This window comes from Protopterus annectens, chromosome 1.part2, assembly GCF_019279795.1.
Source record: "Protopterus annectens isolate FY-2018-M chromosome 1.part2, PAN1.0, whole genome shotgun sequence".
NCBI classification, from domain to species: domain Eukaryota; kingdom Metazoa; phylum Chordata; order Ceratodontiformes; family Protopteridae; genus Protopterus; species Protopterus annectens.
The window spans coordinates 560,920,303-560,943,260 of NC_056727.1; the positions used below are offsets into that span (position 1 = coordinate 560,920,303).

General features: G+C 38.4%; 1 protein-coding gene across 2 annotated transcripts in view; it reads left to right on the top strand.

Moving 5' to 3' along the window:
- LOC122790148 (adipocyte plasma membrane associated protein) overlaps positions 1-22,958 on the top strand; it is an 893,349-nt gene that overhangs the window by 697,362 nt on the left and 173,029 nt on the right. For both annotated transcript variants that reach the window (XM_044057738.1, XM_044057747.1), the window contains exons 5-6: positions 1-93; positions 1,510-1,684. The exon at positions 1-93 is cut by the window's left edge and continues 24 nt beyond it. In XM_044057738.1, the coding sequence (XP_043913673.1) occupies positions 1-93; positions 1,510-1,684 (268 nt within the window). The remainder of the gene's footprint in view (positions 94-1,509; positions 1,685-22,958) is intronic.

Genomic DNA, 22,958 nt, shown 5'->3' on the forward strand with positions numbered 1-22,958 from the left:
GTGGAAGACCTCTTGGCATAAGGGTCAGCCCTAATGGCACACTTTTAGTTGCAGATGCTTATTATGGACTGTATGAGGTTAACCCTGACACAGGTAAGTGCTTCAATGTATTGTGTTCATTTGACGTGATATACTGAGGTGTTATTGTTATCACTATAAACTTCTGAAAAAGCACTGATATTACCTTTCTGTCACCAAGTGTCTTGTGTTTTTCTTCTTTCAGTTCTGCTTCATGATTTCCAGCAATTCCAGTACATACAGGTCTTCTAGCTCCTCCTTCCACCTCTAGACTTTCTCCAGTACAAAGCTGGGCCAGTATGGATCTTAAGGGCATCCTGGATGCTGTGCTGGTGACTGTTTCTGTTGTGGGGGTTATTAATGGCCTAGCCTCATTTCCTGACCTTTCTCCTGCATTCCTCTACTACAAAGTGTGAGGACTACTCCCCTCTATGGATCACAGCTCCCCTCGAGGAGCAACTTAGATGAACATTCTTCCCTGTACCATGGTGCTGGCTACCGATACTAAGTATTATAACACTTGTGCCATTACTGGGATAGGAGAAGCATTTTGCCATTGCAGCTATGTTACTAAAAACCCTTTTGCACATTCATAGAAATTCTACTAGCATTTTTATGGTGCAGTGCAGTTTTGTTTTGACATATTACAAGGGTAGATGTTGACACATTTGATAACTATAGAATTGTTTACTGCAAAGTTTTCATTATCCTTTTTGCAAAACTTGAGTCAGAGATGTTGAAGTAATATTCTATTTAGTTGCTGAGCCACAAGCCTTTGTTGTGCCTCCCATGCACCAGTGTCTACATCTGTCACTTACATAACTGTTACTAGGTGGTAAGGACAAATAGAGAAAGATGTTACTGATGCAGAATGGTAGTCTGTAACAGGGCTAGGTAAGGAAAGGTGTCTCTGCTTGGTAGTAAACACTGGTATGTATAGTATGTATTGTGCTGCATATCTAGTAATGGTATGTGGTGCATATTTACTAAGGTATCACACAGTGGTAGCCAGACCTGTGTGTTTCCACTACGGTGCTTTTTATGTGGTATCTGACATTTTTTTTTTTTTATGATTACTGATGTAGTTGTCAGTATCTGCTGTTACCTGTGTAAACCTTTTGTACCTGTTTGTGCCTTTTTTTCATGAGACCATTGCAGACTGTGGTATTGGATTGAGTATACGGATGGTATTGTAATAATTAGTAAATAATTGAGTCCCCATTATATTTTAGCCTCTCCACTTAAGACTGAGAGTAATTTGGTTTACCAGGCCTGATTCAAATCACTGGATTACATAGCCTTTCATGTGTAATTCACACTTTGTGTACCCTGTATAGCAACTGCTTGTACATTACTTCGGGTTACCACATACCTTCAATATAAAGTGCATTTTCATTTTTTCCCTCATGTTAGCCTGGAGGAAGGCACTTTTTTCTGTAATTCCCTTGATTTCACAAATAGCTTAATAAAGTGCATTTGTTATGTTTTCAGGTGAAGTATCACTGATACTTTCTTCAGAAACACCGATTAAAGGAAGGAAAATGGGCTTTGTTAATGATCTGACAGTAACTCGAGATGGCCGGAAGATCTACTTTACAGATTCTAGTAGTAAATGGCAGAGAAGAGATTTCACCCTTCTGGTTATGGAGGGCAAGGATGATGGGCGGTAAGTTTGTTGTTATTTTATGTTCTTTTGTCTCATTGAGTTGTTCATTGGTCCCAGGGTTGTGACATTGCTTTCATCTTACTTTTGTATTCAGATGCCAGTGATAGAGTGAAATTCATGCTTGGAAAAATGCTGAGGATGTGAAATGGATTTGGGTACTGTGGCTTAAGTTCATAGGTATATACTAGGCTAGTGACCACTAGGTCTCTTAAAAGCCTAGCTGTGCAACCCAAGTGTGACCCACAAGTTTGACTTATCGTTGGTTTATAGGGGGTCATTTTCTGACTGCCTGTGTCCATCAGAGACATAGGAGCCAGACCAAGGGTGAATTTCCAATTACCTATCCACTGATCTGAATTCTGCTTCACATAGATGGGGAGTCTGTTCCAGAGAATGGAAATTCTCTGAGAAACATGTATGTCTCTCCAGCATGTTCTGTTTATTTTGCAGGTAAAATGTACGTCTTTTTATCTAGTAGTTCTGATGCTGTTTGTTTTGTGGATGTGCAGAAGATTCATGAAAACAAGAGTCCAGGGATGCCTTGTATGCTATGCTAGGATCACCTGTCCAGACGTTTGTATGATGAGTAAAGAGACAGGGCTTTGAAGCAATCCGTGTAGGACATTGTGTGTACTCCCTGTATTACTTTTGTAATAAATCTTTGTGGACATTCCAGTTGCTGCTTGTGTCTAGTCAGGTACATACCTGAAAAAAAGGATAACATTCTAAAAGCAAGGAGCATGAATAGTACTGCAGGACAAACTTGAATATTATTTTCCCTTTCCTGTGAAATGCACAGAGACTAGAATTAGTTAATACAACCTTGTGCACTGGAGTAAAGTGGAGTGTGGCAAATCCGGGGGAAGCCTTTTCGGCCAGAATTGTCATATGATGATCTTTTTAGGTTAGTAAGCTAGAACTGTAAGCTTACATTTCTGGTATGCTTTGTCATTCACTGTCTTGCCAACATTGTTAGCTTGCAATGTAGTCTTGTGTATGCTTGCCTTGCCCACTACCCTGTAGCATACTTTGTTTTACTCTTTATTACTGCGTGATGTGCTTTATCTTTATTGTGTTGTATAGTAACCTGTCTGTAATAGCTGTTGCCTAAAGATGTCTTTCTCTGAATTTGGTACAGTCTGTTTTGGTAAGGCATTCTTTGTTGGTAAAACATTAATAAATTAAATAATATACTAAAATCCATGATATCATCTGCTCTGCATTGTGGATATCTTTAGGGATCTCATTTCAATGGCTGTTTGCTGTGGTTAACAGTTGGGATTTCATATTCTGAGGTACCTGGTTCAACTTAATTCTGTATAGTGTATAGGAGCTAGCAAGTTAGGCTGGTGCACGGCAAGAGCACTTGTTAGACCCAAAATCAGAAAAAAGGCCAGCACCAAGGAAGGTTCAAAAGTAGTTTAATAAAACTGAAACTAGACCGGTTTCAGCAGCAAGGCTTTCATCAGTAGTATAGTCAGCAAAAAGCACTTAGTCATCATCTTATATAATGTTCTTTAAGGCATCTATATGACATCACTTCCTGATAAGTCAAAAATGCAAACAAGGCAAAAGTAATTGAAAAATACAATCAAGGCAAAAGTAATTGAAAAATACATAGTTCAGTAAACAAAAAGTTTGCCTGAGTTGCATGCATATCTCCAGATTATAATGAAAAAATCCCAAGAGACACAGTATACTGGTATATCAATGATAATAAACAAACTTAATAAGAAACATACAATAAAGGGTAAATGCCCAAAAATAAACCCGAAACAAAAGTCAGGTTATAAGAATTCTGGTGTTGAATACCAGCCACAGTATCCTAAAATGAGCTGAAATGCAAAACCTAAGCAATGCAACCTGATAAGAAATAAGTACATATACGTAATGCAAGTGATGGTTAATTACAAATTATAATTTATCATTTAATCCAGGAGGGAAAAGCCCCCCAAGTTTAATGATCCACCTTTTTTCTTTGGTATTTAGGATATCATGCCAACCTGTTTTAAAAGATCGATTTCCTATGATATGATCAATGATGGTGAATGTAAATTTGGCAGTGGGATGTTTGATAACATGTCTATATAGTGCATTAGTTAATCTTCTGTTTCTAATGTCACCAAGGTGTTCAGAGATCCTGACACAAAACTGTCTAGACGCTTGGCCAATATAAAATGCATGACATGTACATGTGGCAAGATAAATAATCCAGTCTGAACTGCAGTTACCAAAAACTGTATCTCGATATTTGTCCAGTGTTCCTACTAGTGAAAGAAGTAGTTTTGAAAATATAGTTACAAAACTGCAATGTCCACATGGATAAATGCCTGAAAGTTTATCTCCAGTAAGTGTTCTTTGAGTTGGAGTGTGATCCATGACCCTGGTTTTTATAGTGTGAAAATAAATTCCTAAAGTTTTGCCTTTCCTATAGGAAAAATAACATCGTTCTCCGAGATAATCTTCCAACAATGGATGAGAATTCAATATATTCCAATGAGTATTGATAATATTTACTAAATTGGCACTATTCCTGCCATAAGTGGTAACAAATCTACATACATCTGATTCCTCATTATGAGTTTTAGTATTGTATTGGAGAAGAGAATCCCTGGATTTAGCATTACTAAATTGGACTGCTGACTCAATAGTACGAGTGGAATAACCTCTGGACAAAAATCTCTTGGTTAGATCCATTTGATGACTCTGAAGATCATCCACTGAGGAACAAATCCTTTTCATCCGCACAAACTGTGATTTCGGTATGTTCCGAATAATATGTTTCGGATGGAAACTATCAGCATGTAGAAGGAGCATGAATAGTACTGCAGGACAAACTTGAATATTATTTTCCCTTTCCTGTGAAATGCACAGAGACTAGAATTAGTTAATACAACCTTGTGCACTGGAGTAAAGTGGAGTGTGGCAAATCCGGGGGAAGCCTTTTCGGCCAGAATTGTCATATGATGATCTTTTTAGGTTAGTAAGCTAGAACTGTAAGCTTACATTTCTGGTATGCTTTGTCATTCACTGTCTTGCCAACATTGTTAGCTTGCAATGTAGTCTTGTGTATGCTTGCCTTGCCCACTACCCTGTAGCATACTTTGTTTTACTCTTTATTACTGCGTGATGTGCTTTATCTTTATTGTGTTGTATAGTAACCTGTCTGTAATAGCTGTTGCCTAAAGATGTCTTTCTCTGAATTTGGTACAGTCTGTTTTGGTAAGGCATTCTTTGTTGGTAAAACATTAATAAATTAAATAATATACTAAAATCCATGATATCATCTGCTCTGCATTGTGGATATCTTTAGGGATCTCATTTCAATGGCTGTTTGCTGTGGTTAACAGTTGGGATTTCATATTCTGAGGTACCTGGTTCAACTTAATTCTGAAATGTTTCTATTTCTCACTCTTCAGGACCCAAGTTCTGCTTCCAGTGAATGTTATGACATGGGCCAGATTTTTTTTTTGGGGGGGGGGGCATACTGTGCCACTGCATTACTCTTCTGCCTTTCACTTACTTGGGATCTTAGTTCTAACATAGTACCTAAATAATTGAAATCTTCCAAGCGTACCTGTCAATTTTGAAACTCAAGAATCAGAGACAAATCCAAAAAGTAATTGGGGGGGGGTTAAAGATCCAGAATCAAGGATTGATTTTAAATATTGCTCTTATATAGTCAGAAAATTGCTAGAATAACAGGTTTTGCGTTAGCATGCATTTTCTGAAGGATATGAAGTCTGAAACCCAAAGGTGTGTCATGATTTAATGACTGCAGTCCTCAACGATTTGCTAGAAATTGAAGAGATTGGTATGAGGGTCCCTTACATAATCCCTGGCTACAACCATGTAGATGGGAAATGTAAGGCGTTTAGAGGCCAGGCATTGCCCAAAGCCTTTTCCTTTAATGCTTGTTCCTCCAATGGCCTCTGGTTCCACATTTCCTTCTTTATTTTCTTTTCTTTTACATTTGATTACCGGGATAGTCCAACTGGACAACATGTCCATTTTCAGAGGAGGTCCTGGGAGAAAAGCTTCACACAGAAAAAAATCCAAAATAAGAAATACTTCAAAAAATCCTTAATAGAAAAAGAGATTGCAAATAGTATCCTAAATGAGGCAGTTAGGTAAAAGATAAACAACTGTAAGTTTACATAGCTTCATGGCAACAAATATGTACAAGTAAAGATTCAACTGGAATAAAGGTGCTTAACATGGAAGGAGATATAAAATAACATTGTTATATTTACACAAATTTTTGTAGGTTAGAAGAGTTTCCATGGATTCATATAAGTTAATAATAGCATTAATACATAAATCAACAGTGAAATCCAGGGTAATAGTGTTAGTATGAAGAAAAGATTATCTAAGAGGAGTGGGCAATTCTTAGTCTGAAGTAGAGCAAGGATAGAGCCATTTACTGGTAAGATGTGTTTTTAGCGTTGTTTAAATTTGGTTATAGTAGTGCTAGATGTGATGTTAATGGGTAGAGAATTCCAAATCTTGGCAATATAATGAGAGTAGATGGATTCTCCAGCACGATTGTGTGCTGTTGAGATTAGTAAGAGGGGCTATTGTTAGAACGCAGCATTCTACTACAGCAATAAGAATGTAATAGGCATTGTAGTGATGGAGTTTTTGCAGAAAGATAAAAGATTTTGTAAACCATGTTAAGCTGGGACAGATGTAAAAGTTGGGTAAGTTCTAACCAGTTTAATTTCTTTATGGCAGAGCAGTGGTGAGATCTGAATGTAGCATTTGCTGCATACCTAGCTATATTATTGTAACATGATTCTAGTTTTGCCTGCTCAGTTTTCCTGAGGTTTGTAAGTATAGGTGATGCATATAGAAGAGTTGAGGTCAAATGATTTTGGGCAATAGCTATTCTTGTGTTGTTTGTAAGATATTGCTTGTTCCTATATAGTGTACCTATTTTTTTGTCCACTTTTTAATTGATTGAGAGATGTGGATGTCAAATCTCGTATTGGTGTCTTAATTGCTGTCCCTCATCTGCAAAGTACTAGAGTAAGTCCGTGTTCTATCCTAATTGGTTGACTAACTACCGTCCTGTCTATGTTTCTGCTTGCATACACTACTCTTCTTACTGTCACTCATGACTAGTCTACTTTACTCACGTCCATTGCTCTTATCTACCTTTCAATTTCATGTCCTATACAAATTGCTCCACCCACTTCTTTTTTTACTAAGATCCAAACAATATATACTACTACTTTGTAACCATCAAATATTGAAGCTGCTTTTGACGTATTTACTGACTGATTTGTAATGTAATAGCTTTATCCCATTATAAGATGTGTATATATTACGTATGTATGCTTGTATGCATTTATGTAATGTTTTACTAGTATATCTTTTGACTGATTATCATTGTAACTCTCTACTGTGATATCCTGAATAAATACTTTTTTCTGTTTGTCATGGAGCTTTTCTCGCTAGGCCTCTTTTGAAAAGAGGTATTTTGTGGTCCATTTGGACACTCCATTAAACAGATTAAATAAATAAATAAATATATGTAAAGGATCAAGCTTTTCATTGTGCCTGAAAGTGTGGAGAGCAGGAACTCTCCTGGAGACAGTGTCCCAAAGTGTCAGTGCTGACCTTCCTGTACTCAGGCATTTGTAGCAGAGCAACACCCAACTAATTTATGAAGATTGAGCCCTTGAGTCTGGCTTTAAGAGTCTATTTCTTTAAACTCTCCCTGAGATGAGGAAGGTTTGCCAGACTTTGACTCCTGTGGGTCCTTCCACTTATGGTGGTCCCAAGGGGACACCCTTACATCAGACATGCACATGCCATTTGACATTGGTCTTTTTGCTTCTGTTATGTGGGAGTGCAGCCCTGGGAAGCATGGGTTGATGCTTAATAAAGATTCCCTGAAAATGTGACATGGCGTAGCACAGCCTTGTACATACAGCACCCTGCAGCAGACATCCCATTGCTTTGACATCTAGTATCTGTCTACATTTTGCTTATCACCTTCTGGCAGGTGAGCTGTCTGCTCCCTGCTGGCAGTGGGTGAATTAAGAAATATTAAGAAACTGACCCCTTGTTACTACTAAAAAAAAAAAAAAAAAAAAAAGCAGAAGCAGGCAAGGAAAAAGAAGGGGACAAGATATCAAGGAAAGCCTCTTTGGGGTTGGTCAGTGCAGCAAAGAAGGCAGAGCAGTCCAGCATGACGTTTTATCTTACTAAACATATGTTAACCAGTGAAGGGCTTGCAGTTTTGAACAGGGGTTTGCCATTTGCATAGACAGCTGATGGTGATGTATCGGAATTTTTAATGAGTTAAGACTTTTCATTCATTAATTAGATTTAAAACTTCTCTTTTCTAATGGCGGCACAATTGATATAAATAGTTTAAAAAACAAGTAATTTTATCCCAGTGAGTAACTGATTGATGAAGGCATTTCAAATTGTGTATAAGAATGATTTATGCAGTTCATTTCCCAAAGAGAATAGAAAATTATGCTCTTAATTCATTAATGCAGAATTATTCCAAATGCAGATAAAGATGAAGGGAGGTTGTCATGGACCCTGAATTTTATAATGGCATATTTGATTTAATAAGAGATGTTGGAACTTATTAATTAACCAATAGTGTGATACAAATAGGATAATTATGAATATAAATAGTGACGTGTGATATGCATTTCAGTGGTTACTACGCTGTTGATGTTTTAAATTATTTTCGTGTTCCGCATCCAGTTATACTTGTGTATTATGGGCTACCAAAAATCCATAAGGATATAGTTGTATTCCCTACATGATCGTCTGTCTCCACAAGAGGATATGTAACAGAACCTATATCAGACTATCTTGAATGTTGGTTAAAAAATACATTATTGGAGTCATTAAATTAAAGATGGTGATTTTTTGAAACATTAATTTGATCAATAGATCATTAATAGGTTTACAGTGATTCCAAATTAATATGGCGTAAAGTCTGTGAGAAGACACCTATGTAGTTTCATCTGGTATAGCTGTTATTAATATTTGTGAACTCACACAGTTGTTTTTGACGAACAATATATTATATTTATCTACAAAAACAAGGTGTAGGGATGGGTACATGAGTCGTTAGCATCTATGCAAAAATACTTTTCTTATACAAATGTATTTTCTAAGTATTTGTTGTTTTACAAAAGGTTTATGGTTATTTTTATGTTGTAGGGAGGTAAAATAGATGAAGTAGCATTCCTGGTGCCTATTTAACACACTGTTAAGGTTCTTAGGTAAGTACTAGGCTAACTGCCCTAGGAGCCATTTTATGCCTAGCCAATTTTCAACCAAAGGTGAGAATCAACCCTTGTACCTTGTGTCTGTGAGGTAAACACCTTAACCATTATGCCAGTCACCAATCCCAATAAGACTACTTGTTAACTAAGTAGGCTCACTGGACACACCATCTTTTTTTCAGGGGCAACCCAGGAGCAATAGCTGGTTAAATGACTTGCTCAAGGTCAAACAGAATGCAAATGAGGACAAAAAGAATTACGCCATGTACCACAGCTACTGTAACTTGCAACCTTATACTCTGTACCAACTGCCAGACCTGTGCATATCTGAGGTCTCACAAAGAGCACACTTGAAGGGATTACATCTCTAGCCTATAATAATGGGTATGTCTCACCTAACATGGAGTGGGAGACCTAAAAAAGTAGCGCTCTCACCCTGCCATATCTGCATTCTTTGCTTAAGCCACTTCAGTCTGTCAGTTGTCTGCAGCCATATTATCAGGTTCAAGCCCCTGCCAATCATGCTATGTACATTACAGAGCTGTACATTAACGGTCTGCTATAGGAGATGTGTTTTTTTTATGGTTTAAGAAATCTTATTTAAATAGTATACATTTCCTTGATGTCTCTGTCGAAAGACCAATTTGATAGTTAATTAGTACAATGATCTGTTCTGGATCAAAAAGGTATGCACCCTCTTTCATGTTTAATAATACTGTTTAAAGGATAAATATTGAGATTGGCCAGATTAAATAATAATGAGGGTTCCCTGGATGGTCAGCAAAATAAGTTGTCAGATGAGTTGTATATGAGAGGCTATGATTCAGAAATCTTATTGCAACAAAAATAGGTTCACCAAGTCTGAGTGCAAAGAAACAAGAAAATGTAGTGCAGTACATCTAGAACTCCCAAAGTGTCTCTGAGCCTACCCTCCCCCAGCACAATGTAGTTATTTGCTCCACAGTTATTACACTGAAAGGAGAAAGATTAATAATGGATAGCTGTAACCTATAATAGACAAGCATGGTAAAGGATATTGTTAAAAGGCATTAGTATATTCTGAATAATGTAGATGGTCTTAAACGTTATGTATCTGAACAACCTATATTTAGTAATCTGAAGTCATGGAATCTGAAACAGCTGTTTATTATATTAGATATAGGCAGGGGCAAGATACTTTCCCATCTGCACAAGATGTCCGTTTTATGATACACAATACATTCATACATCCTGTGATTGTGACATATGTTATAATTTTAACAAATTTGCAGATTGTGATTGTAGGAGTATCATATATGTTGTAATATGTATGATCTGTTCAGCTTATTATGTTGGGAAGTTCAATAGGAAATTGAGTGTTATTAGTAATCACTTATCAAATATAAGAATTCATGTAAATATTAGTGTTTTATATAAGCATTTTTTATATCGTTGGGATGCATTCATTTAATTTTGTTGTACTGCAAGTTGCTAATGGAAGGATGATAGGTGATAACATCGTAACAGACTTGACAGTGTGGAGTATAAGTGGTAAAACATACTTCGTCTGATAAATTTCCTCTACCAAATGGGTATGTAAGTATCAAACGTGCTGAGGCTAAACAGTATAGGAAGTGATTAAACTTTTTTTGGTTTATAGGTTCACAGATTGCTACTAGGCTATCTGCTCTTGTGAGCCATTTTAAGAGTAGACAATTATCTCATATGAGAATCAAACCCTGCACCTTGTGTCTATAAGGTAAACACCTTAACCATTATGCCAACTTCCCAAAGGTATATGGAATGTGTTGTATTCAAACGCAGGACTATGTGTATGACAGTCCCACACTTACACCTGTTGCCACAAGAAGGTTTAAATCTAGGTGGATTCTGATGCCCAGCATTTATTTTTCAGTTGTAAATGTTCTTATTTAAGTTGACTGATTTATGGTCCTATCTATACATTTTACCTGATTAAGCAGTTTTGCATAAGCTTGCTGATGTTTATATATTAAATAATTCTTCACGTTTTTCTGAGCCATTAGTATTTGTTTTACTTGGCTTAGATTTTACCTGTTGCAGCTTTCTTACGCCTTTGGTAAAATGCATTATGTGGCATCCTGTTTTATCAGAATCAAATGTCTGAACTATACACAGAAGTTGCTGTAACTGCTTGGTGAAGGTTGTCTGGATGAAAGTAATTGGCTGTCTTGTCATCTGGGTTTTGACACAGGCTTAGTAGTGTCACGTGTACTGAGCCCCACCTAGTCTAGAACCTGCCCTGCTAAGGTATGTGTGCAGAAAGTCACCCCAGCTTGTGTGGAGACTGGGGTGGGGTTGAGGTCATCATTTTTAATTTTCTTCCCAAGCCCCAGTGGTGTACCTAGGTCACTATATTTTGTGTTGGGCTGGGGGCAGCATGGTCATTTTTTTCTTTAACTTTCCTCGTAAAGTTCAGGAGTGTGCACAAATTGTCACTATAGTTTGTATAAGGAGCTGTGTGTTGTGTAAGAGTAACTGTTTAAATATGGCTGTGACTGATCATTATTTTTTTACTTTCCTCACAATCAGACATCATATGAATATAGAGGTGACTGTGTTTTGGGCAGTGGTAAGAAAACATGCTGTTTATATAGGCCTCACACCAACAGGTTGGAATATGTTACATTCTGCTTTTTTATTTTCCCAATTTCTTTCCAGTCTGATATCAGAGAGGTATGCAGACAGTTTGCTATCTTTACAGAAGCATGCTGTATGTAAATATGACAGCATCAGCTTGAAGTACAACTGTGCCTGTTTATGCCTTAATTTTCATTCCAGTCTATTGGGGGATTCACAGAAGGTGATTTTTTCAGTGGGGCAAGCATTTGCCTTCTTAGTTTATTTTGAACTGTTATGTCAGCTTTGAGCATTAAGGCTTAGATGCAATTTATTTCTTCCTTGAAATAAAAAAGTGAGCCCAGATTTCTTTATTTAGTCATTATTGTCCGGATCATCATTAGATTAAACGATTGTAGAAAATCTCTAAAATGTACATCAGAGCATCTAGAACCCCCATGGTTCTGAGGGATTACCTACCCAAAAAGCTCATTTCCTCCAGAGTTATTACAGTGTAGTCTTGGTCAGTTAGGCTGTGTTGAAACGATGAAGGGAAAAAGCAAACTTGAAAGAATAACATTGAACTTTCTTTAATTGTTTTCTTTTTTTTGGCGGGGTGGGGCTGAAATTGAATGAAAAGTTGTTAAAAAAAAAAAAAAAAAAAAAACTCTGAAATGCAGTGCAGTACATCTAGAACTCCCAAAGTGTCTCCTGAGCCTACCCTCCCCCAGCACAATGTAGTTATTTGCTCCACAGTTATTACACTGATATCTTGGTGAGTCAGTTAGTGTGTGTTGAAAGGATGGAGGAAAAAAGTAAGATTGCAATAAAAATAAAAAGTCTTTCCTTAATCATGATTTTTGTTTTAGCCATCATTGGATGAAAGGATTATTAAAAAAAACAAAACTCTGAAATGCACATCAGAGCATGTAAAACCCATATGGCTTAATGGAATTATTTTCTTCACAGTTATCAGAGTAGTGCTGTCTTGTCCAGCAAGGATTTCTTTATTTATTTATTTATTTAACATTTGTTGACCGGGAAAGTCCGACTAGGTTCCACAGATCCTGTTTTCAGCGGAGGCCCGGGGAGAAATGCTCCAGAACTATGTTCATAGTTGTTTACTAGGCTAACGACCACAAGGGCCTTTTTAAGCCTAACTATGTGTCCCAAATCTCTGACAAGTTATGATACCCTTGATAAGTGTAAGAAGGGGCTTGGGATATGAAACATTTACAAGCAGGGGCCTGGGAGATGAACCGTTTGCAGGTTGATTGTGTCCATTAGAGACATGGGTGCCAAACCAGGGCTGGATTTCCTGTTCCCTATCCAATTGTCTAAGTTATGCTTGAATAGAATTAAAGAGGAACTTTGCTTTACATGGATAAGGGAGTCTGTTCCAGAGATGGGGTAGTCTCTGGGATACATACCCGTCTCTCCAGCAGGTCCTGTTTATATCACAGGCAATGTTTGTCTTTAGAACAGAAAAGTCTGGTGGTGATTGTTTTGTGGATATGTAGGAGGTCCATAAGAGTGGGGTCTGACAATGCCCTGTATGCCAGGCATAGATCTCCCCTCAAAAGCCTGTAGGAGACAGAATACAAGGATAGGACCATGAGGCAGTCTGCATAGGACATTTTACTTGTGCCCTGTATTCTTTTAATAAGGAATCTCTGTCAATGTTCCAGTTGTTGGATATGCTTGGTTAATTACATACCAAAGGGGGAATTGTACTCAATGATGCATCTGATGAATGCTGAATACAGTGGAACAATAACTTCCTTATATTTAGATGCCATACCTTTGTTTAAAAGTTGCACATCAAGGAAGGATTTCCTCTTGACTGTGGACATGTGATGGTCAAAGATTAGATTACTGTCTGTGTGTGTGCCCCTAAGTCCCTGACTACTGGGTCAGCTCTAAGGGGTGTGTTGTCAATATGATAGTTACCAGGGGTTGATGAGTTACCGAAGGATACCATTATGCATTTCTTGGCATTTAGTTTTATTCCATGGCTCTGACATTAGTTTTTTGTCTGTGTCAGCTCTTCCTGGAGAACATTTGCGTCAGTGTGGAATTCAGTGACAGCTCCTAGATCCCTGATGGACTTCACTTATGACTGGCCTCTTTGGTAATGGTGGACTCCCAGTTCTAACTTCCTGGGTCCTGTCTGTGAGCCAGTTGGTTATCCACAGGGTGACATAGGAGTTTGTACCTAACCTCTCGCGTTTGTCAACAATGCCCGAGTTGTGTCAAATTCCTTGGCCAGGTCAAGATAAGCAGTGTGAACTGTTTTGCCCTCATCTATTGCTTTGGTGACCTTCTCAAAGAAGTCCACCAGGTTGAGTAGGCATGACCTGCCCTTGACAAAACCAGACTGGGTTGGGTCCAGTGTCTGGACGTGTACTGTATCACTGTTTATCATTTCCATGATTCTTTCCATGGCTTTATACATGTAAGACTAGTGAGACTTATGAGTTTGTAGTTTCCAGGGTCTGTATATGACGCACTTTGTGCAGAAGGATGACTGTTTATGTTCGCCTTTCATGAGGCATGAAACCTGTTTAGAGGCTACAGTTAAATAGCAATTCCAGGTGGGCTGATAGGTCATGTTTCATGCTACTTAAAAGGCATCAAGGGATATTGTCTGGGCCCATTAATATAGTGTTCTTGGCCTTAGAGCGAGTGTTAAGGACCTGTTCCTTAGCGATAGCATGGAGAGTTATATTTGATGGTATTACCTGAGATGAGGGAAAGTTGAGGGGGAGAGAGGGGTAAAGTTGGAGCTGAGTTTTATCGGCCAGCAGGTTTGCTATATCTTCTGACTTAGTATAGGTGGCTCCATTTACAATGAGCTCTGCCCACAAATGTGTATTGCCTTTGATGTTGCGGACATAGCTAAAGAATGTCTTGTGGTTGTCCTTGGCCTGGGTGGCCAAATTTACTTCAAATTTGGCCTTGATAGACTATATTTGTCCTCTGAGTTGTTTAGTTTGATGAGTGCTTTTATTCTGCTATGTGCTACGCCTCTTAATTTTTATCATAATTTTCTTCCTTCTGTTATACAAAATATTCATTTTTGATTCCGTCAGTGTGGCTTGTTTTTTGTTCTGTACTTTCTGATGGGTACAGCTGTCTCTGTGCAGCTATTAACATGCTTGTACAAAGTTTCTGTGAACAGTTCTGCATAGGCAGTATTGTTCTCAGGGTTTCTGGGGGCTTGAAATTTAGCCAGGTTATCACTTAATAGCAGGAAGTTAGCCTTAGTTCCTGAATATTCCAAGTTTAGACGGGGGTCCAGGTTTTATTTTTACTTCAAAGGAGACCATTTTGGGGTCTGACCTTACCAGGGAAGACATTACAGTAAGGGGTGTGCAGCACTCTCACATATTAGTGAGGACCAGATCCAGTATGGTTGCACCCTTGGTTGGTGTATTGACAATTTGGTCAAGAGAGTTTGTGTTTATAAACTCCTGGAATCTCTGTGCATGTACGTTTGGTGTTGTATAGTATTCCCAGTTAGTAGTGGAGTAATTAAAGTCTCCCATGAATATGGTATTGGGTTGGATGGTGAGTGTTTCCAATAGGTTTAAATACATGCTATGGGTTTCCTGGGTCATCATGGGGGACCTATAGCTTGCAAGAAAGCGGTATTGGATTTTGCCTGTGGTGATTTGAACATGGAGCAGCTGAAGTGCATTGTCCTGTTTGACCAGCCTTGAGGTATATTTATTTCTGATGTAAATCAAGACACCTCCACCTTTAGTCCCAGTCTGTGTAGTACCTGTTCTAAATGTGTGGAAGGCATTATAACCTTACACTGTTCTGTGGCTTTAAAACATGTCTCAGTGACTGCACAGACATCAGCATTCTTTAGGGTAAAGAGAGCTTCTGAGGAGTGGAGTTTTTTGTTTAGACTCCTAGCATTGAGCAGTAATACCTATAGATTCTCTTGGTTTTGATTTGCTGTGTTGGAAGTGCTTTCAGTTTGGCATTGCCTAAAAAAGGCACTATGGGGAAAGAATGTTTTAGATAATATTTGAAAGCCTAGAAGGGAGAAGGGCAGACCATCCCTGGCAAAGCAATGTGGTTTGTTGACCATCTCCTTCCATGCTGACAAATATTGCACCTCCTTAGAATGACACCAGAAAATAAGCCAATTATTAAGGTCAGTCATCTTTTGTTTGTATTGTAGCATCATCCTTGGAGAAGGAAAAATGCTGCTCAGTGCTAGGCTCATACCAGCCTGAGATCATATTCCGAGAGCTCCAGGATGCCTCTCTTCATATTCATCTCGGGTCATTTACTCCCACATGAAATATGACTTGAGTCATACTGGTACTTGTGATCCATTGACCTGAGTGCATGCGTTGTGAGGCAGATCCTAACCCCTGAAAAGCAACCGACCATGACTTTCTCCTTACTCATTCTGGTAAGCGAGACATCACTGTGTCTCATGATGGAGTCCCCAGTGACCAGAGTGCTGAATTGTGTGGTGGCTTGCTCTATGGCCTTAGTAGTAGAGGCTCCATGAGATGTGGCAATATGTGTTGATGTTGGTGTTGTTTTGAAAGCGTGCATTTGGGGCTGCTGAGCGTATTTGTTATGTGCACTTTGTCTAGGAGGTCTTTGGTGTTTAGGAAGGTTGCATTTAAGTGCCTCAGCATATGTTGGTCGATATGTCTGCTTTGAATTATGTGTGATAGGTACAGTGTGTGTGTACTACTGACAACCTTATTGACATTAGGAGTACTTTTATGTGAGAGCTTTGCGTGCAGAGACATTGTGTAAGTACAGCTCTCGCATACCGTATCAGTTTGAGAATTAACTGGTTGTCAGTAAACGATGCAATTTTTACATTACCTCAGGGTGCCAATATCCACCAAGCTGGTAACGGAGATGATGGTAAAGTTTATATCCCTGAGAACAGACACTTGTTCATTGATTAGACAGTTGGAGTGAGAATATAAAGCAGTGTCAGGAGCATCCAGTTTGCAACTCTGGGGACAGTGCTTGTCACTACAAACTAGTTATCTTGTGTGCAGCTAGATATTGGTGACATTTTAATCGTGGTTTTATACGAAAACTGGCACTCTGTGTCTGTCTGTACAGGGCACTGCCATACACTTGATGGGAAACTAATATGCAGACCCTGAAAATTTAAAGATGAAGTATTTAGGCAGATATTCTGAAGTTAGAAACAAATCAAGTAGTACTACTGAAAACAAAGAATGATCTTGTCAAGAATGATGAAAAGATGGGACTTGTGTGAATGGCTACTACTAGTGCTGGTCTCACCACAGCTTCAGTCTTACAGGATACAAGTCTCCTTTGCTTCTTCTCTCACCACAAGCAAAATATTATTTATATTTATATTATTTAAATATATTATAATAAAGATGAGAACCAGGCCACAGCCTGTTTGGTGATCCACAGTCTTGTTCCAGATGATACAAAGGTCTGTAGGTTTGTTGTTGCCTTTTCCTGGAGGATCCCTTGAATAGCAACCATACCAATCAGGAAGGTCAAGCACAGACACACTGTGCCCAACCAGAAACAGTCAGGAGTCAAGGCACTCTGCTCCTTCTGCCACCAGGAGTAGAATATAAGCACAAATTCCAAGTTGTTGTTAGACTTTTGGTGATCAGCAGTCTCCAGGAAATAATGTTTCTGTGCTCCTTCTGTGTCACCAGAAAAAGGCAGAAGCACTAATCCCAAGGTGACTACTGAGAAGCAGAATGGGGCTTTCCAATAACTGGTGGTCTTGCAATAAATGTTTAAAGGCAAGATGAAAAAATGGGTTAAAATAGCAAGATAGATTGAAAGAGGGTGGGCACTTTTGTATGCTGGTTCTATAGAATACAGTGGTTTGTCTTTTTGGCTTTTCCCGGTTAGGGGTCACCCTAATGATTGGCAGTAGATTTTTATGGTGCTGAGTTGCCAGCCCGACGCCCAACCTTCAGCAAAGGCACTCCCATTTACATATGTCTTTCGGATGCCACTCGACCGCGGGGAGGACATGCAGATTCCACACAGAAGGCACTCCAGCCGAGAATCGAACAGGAGAACCTCTTGCTGTGAGGCAACAACACTACCGCTACACCACCGCAGCTTTTCTATAGAATACAGTGAGATAGTCAATAAATTTAAATAGTTGAAGGTGACTGATTTCACAAAATTATGATTTTTGTGCTTACTCTAAACAGCCATTGAAGGGGAGAGGGAAGGAGATATGTGGTCACGTTAACATAAGGAGAAGGCATCTAGAAAAGGCAGTTGTGTTTAAGAACACAACAGCAACTGGGTGGGAAAATTTTTTTTTAAATTCTGTGCGACTCGCAAGAGACACAGCTGTGGTCTCTTCCTGAGTTTTAAAATGCAAGTAAAAGCAGAATACAAGTAAAACTGTAAAGAAAACAAGTCACACTATACAAAATAGAAGAAGGCAATACATTAGTACAAAATACAAGAAAGCTTAAGCAAAGTAACATTTCCCCCACAGCAGGTTGTTGCAGAGTCTGAGTGAGCTTTTCCAGTTGATTGAACAAATTTAGGAAAAACTGCCGAGTTAGGCAAACTGAGAGAAAGAGAGGAAACAATAATTAATCTGGATGGCATGGTTAGGCCAGGATGGGACAACCAGCTGGCATTCAGTGATGTGTATGTTGGGAGGGAGGGGCAGTGGGTTGCAGGGAGGGTGCCATGGAGCCCTTTGCCTAATGTGCCAGTTTGCCTAAGGATTGTGTGTCCCTGTTTTTAAGTAACTAAGTTTCTAATTCCAGCAACTTATTTCTGAAGTACAAACTGGGTTTAATTGTTCAACTGTCCTTGCTCCCTGTAGCATAAACAAGCATTAAGCATGTTTGGGCTGGTGTCTAGACTTGTAAAGGTTTTGGAAGAAAAAAAATAGGTGTCAGACAGGGGTCTGGCATCCAGATTCTAACTGCTACAACAGGGTGTACGAATTAACTGTGGAGGGGTCCTGAGTTCCTATTCCTTACAGGTATTCTTCTCCCAAACCATGCCTCTAAATTCCAAACATCAAAATCTGGACAAAGGTGCCTAAAAAGTAGGTTCATCTGGCCAAAACTGTGGGGAGCTAATGAGTGTGAAATCTGCATACCTAATAGCATAACTCCTGCCAGTTCCAGGACTATGAGATACCAAAACTCAAATACAAGTTTAAAAAACATAATGTCAGAGTGATGCAACATATTGACACAGTGAATAAACAGCCTCTCAAGTAAATTTATCTTAACAATACAGTAAATGTGAATCTCTAAAACACAAAAGTTCATTTATAAAGTACTGATCCTGAAGCACAAAAAAGAAGGGGGGTCATGTTGACAACAAAGTAACATCTGTTCAAAAATAACACTGCTTGTATTTTGACTAATAACAGCTAATATATTTAGAAGTCGAACAAGCCCCATTGAATCTCTCACATGAAGGTCTACCTTTAACCTAACTACTGAGTTGCCTAATATTAGTGTACCCTTTTTCTGTAGATGTGTTCTAGTCTTACTGATAATGAGATTGGGTATTCCACTGAATGTTCTTCTCCATCCTTCTTCTGTTCCTCTGAACTGCATGAAGTGAGTGAGGGAAGCCTTGAAGAAAAATGTTAGGTATATATGTTCTTTTTTTTTTTTAGGCTTTGCTTGCTGACTTTACGCATTTCGAACAAGAAAGTGCTGGAGCTGAGTGCACCATCATACCCAGCTTTGTGGCACCAAGACATTTAGTCCAAAATTTTTGTTTATCACAACCTGCCGATCCCCATTACTGAATTTCCTTTACATTTGTAGGCATAGAAGGGGAGTGCTGGCTGAACTCTAGTCCTGGACAGCAGGGCCTGCCTTAACTGAAATGGTGTCCTAGGTGAAGTAATGCTCCAGTGCCCCTTAAGCCCCACCCACACCACAGTCATGAAACAGCCCTATTTGAGCCACACCCACAGAGTCACTCCCCAAGAAAGCCACTCCAGTCATTTCCTTAAATTATTTAAATGCATAGGAAGAATAATTACATTACACAAGGTATCTTTAACTACAACTACTTCTGCATAGTATTTTCTACTTTAAATATGAGACCAGATCACTGTCAAATAGGGCCCTAGGCAGGGTAATAGAATGCCCCCCAGAGCAGCCGCTGCTGCAGCAGCCCCCTCTTCAGCCATTCCAGTGTTCCATTATTTGGTTATTTCTCACCAGTTACCATGCATACTGTTCTCTTATTTGCTTCTACAGTCATTACAGATATTGAAATAAAATAGCACAAACACAGGTAGCCATTTGCTAAACAATACAATCTCGCAGTGAAAACAGACTTAGCACAAGCAGCAAACTTCTCTGCCCTTGTAACTCATATTCATTGAAACGGCATGAAAACCCACATTCATAAAAAATGCATCTGGCCAGTGAAGAATTAAGTTTACCTTTGGGCTGTTTTCAAAACAGACTCCTTGCACGCATTTTTAGGGCCATGCATCCATGTATTTGTTCTATGATTCACCTTCCTGATTGCATTGAAATATATTCCTTGTATAATACAGCACCACTTGTTAGAAAGTGTTTTAAACATTCTTTTAATAAGCAATGAAACAAAATGTATGAACCAATAACTACCCATTTCAGAAATTTTCAACCATAAAAGGCCACTGAATACTTCTGTCATTATAATCCACCAATATTACTCCATACTTGCACTCTCTGCAGATGTAAAGTCATCTGAATTCCACATTAAAGAAATTTGTACCTAATGAAGAGGTTGCTACCGGCAAAACAACTTCACATATCAGTGTTTTATCTTCAAATTCAGTGCCTGCTTTCCTTGAAGAATTAATTGCCTATATTGCATTAAAAAATTGGTAAGTTGGTAATATTGCAATAGGAAATGACCAACAAGTTCATAGTCACTAGGCATCTCATACAAAGAACATACTCAGGAGTGTAGAACCCTTATCGCCCTTATAATGCATCAAATAATCAACAATCATATGGGCAATGCAATATCAGCACACCATCTATATCTGGGTGCTTTGCCTATATTTCTCTTCAAATTTCTTTGGATCTACTTTTTTGTATTGATTAATTTGAATTTCTCTTCTGCATAAATACTGCACCATATCAGATCTCTCTCTTTCCGACGTATATTTCTTTTGTTATACCTTTCAAAAAATTCTATATTTTATTCTTTATATTTTTGGACTTCCTCTGGCATTTGTTTTTCCAAACGGTCCAAGGTTTCTTGGTCTATATGATCTTTTTCATTAATCTGTTATACTAATGAAAACAAATTTGCATTTGAAGCTTTTGACAGTTTATCTTGTGCAAGTATTTTTCTTTCTTCTAATTTCTCTCTTGAATCTTTTTGTGTATCTTCTGTCCAGAAATTCTGGGCTTCTTGGGTAATAGTAACAATGCACGATTTCTTTTTTATCTTCAATAATCATCTTAACGGCTATTTTCTGACCTGTCAGATTTTGTGGACTACGACTTCCTTCTACAACAGGTGGGCTACCCCCCCCCCCCCCCCACACCCAGAGCATGGCCTAACTCTACTGTAGGAATTTTTCAGTGTCTTGAGGATTCAACACTCATTTTTTCTATTCCTTGCACTAGTCCGCCTGCCAGGATTGGGCACTTTTTTTTAACATGGGACTTGTGCACCCAGATGTTCTTTCTTATTTTTTTAACCTACTTCTGCCCATGATACATAGACTGTATGTTACATAGCATGCATCAGGGTCATCTTGGTGAGATTTTGTAAAACGGGTCCAACTCATGAAGGTACTCACCAAGACTTGAGAACGAATTCAATTCCAGCAATACTACTCTTCTTTGGTTGCTGATTTTATCATCTCTCTACTCGGACCCCATGTCATCCCTCTATTCAGACCTAAGACTGCTTGTAATGTAGTAGTCAGTGGGAGTCAAAATTAAGCTGTTTCATGTCCCACTGTTGCTGCTTACCGGCACTGTCAGCTTTAATGCTAGACCTGAGGTTAACAGCACCTTCTAAGCGTTACTAAGGCTGAGTCTCACACTAGCGTAGTATTGAAGCAGGATGTAACTTAACTGTATTTGGAGTGTAAGTATGGCACTCCATGCATTACACGATTATGGATGCTGGAAATATAAGAATTACTAATTAAATAAAACTGACAAGTGCGAAAGAGAAGCGCCCATGTTCATTTTACTAACTGCAAGAAGAAACCTCACTGCGGTCTACAGAATGAAAAGCTTGAAATGACATGTCATTGATAAAAAAAACACCTGCCATTCAACCAGAATCACATGCCTGACAAATGTGAAGAAGCAAAATAAATAAAAAGGCTTAGTATGGTAACCATGGAAAAATCCATGCTGGCACTCAGATAAGAAAGGTGCTCTCCTGTAAGAAGGAAACCCAAATGTAAAATCTTTTCAAATCTCTTGAAAAGAAATGCTCACTAATTAGCAGGCTCCAAACACAAACCCCTCTTCTACATGGAAATAACTCACCAATAACAGAAAATTAAAAACATGAGTTAAACAAACCTGAAGATGTAAATATTCAAACACACAGTGCCACTATTAATACTGCCAAAACCACATGCTACTGTAAGAGTACAGTTTGACAGTGTTTCCTAAACTTCCTTCCAATTAAAGAAATCTATGCAAAATTTCCCCATCTTTACTGACAACAGAAGCATACACTTAAGAAATACTACAGCAAGTCTGTAAAAAAACTGAAAGAGATATCTCTGTTAACTTACAACTGTGCATGCATGCATATCTTTAGTGCATGATATACATCTCACACACACACATCTTTTTAGCTACATAAAGACAAACTACGTGCTTATACAGTGACATTATAGATCACTTGCACACCAATTTGATATGTCTGATATCAGTTAGCTGCTTCCCAAAAACAGCACAATATATGTAAACTTGAAACTTCAAGTCGAAGCAAACAATCTGTATTATTTTCCTTCTTGACTGCAGCACATTCTCATATGAAAACGTACGTCGTCAAAACAGGTGCTACAACTGTACTGCCGGTGAGCTCCAGGTAGTTTCACTACGCAAGCGCATTTCACTACCAGTACTCCAAACGATGTGTATATAAAAAAAAAAAACCTTCGTACACACGCACAAAGTGCACACACCTGGAGAGGAAAACTGCCTCAGAAGACAGAACGTCCGTACAGAAATAGAAAAGTACTGAGACAACTAAGTCTTAAGGAATTCATAATACATACATACCATATAGATATCAAACCATGCTCCCTCAGAATCGATGGTCTTAAACTCCATTTCCATGTTCACAGTGATGCCTGTGCAGACGTAGCAATGTTTTTTATATCCTGGTCTCTACATATGGTTTATTTATTTTAATTAATTTACTTTTCTTATTAAGAAAAGTAAATTAATTAAACAAACACAAATTGT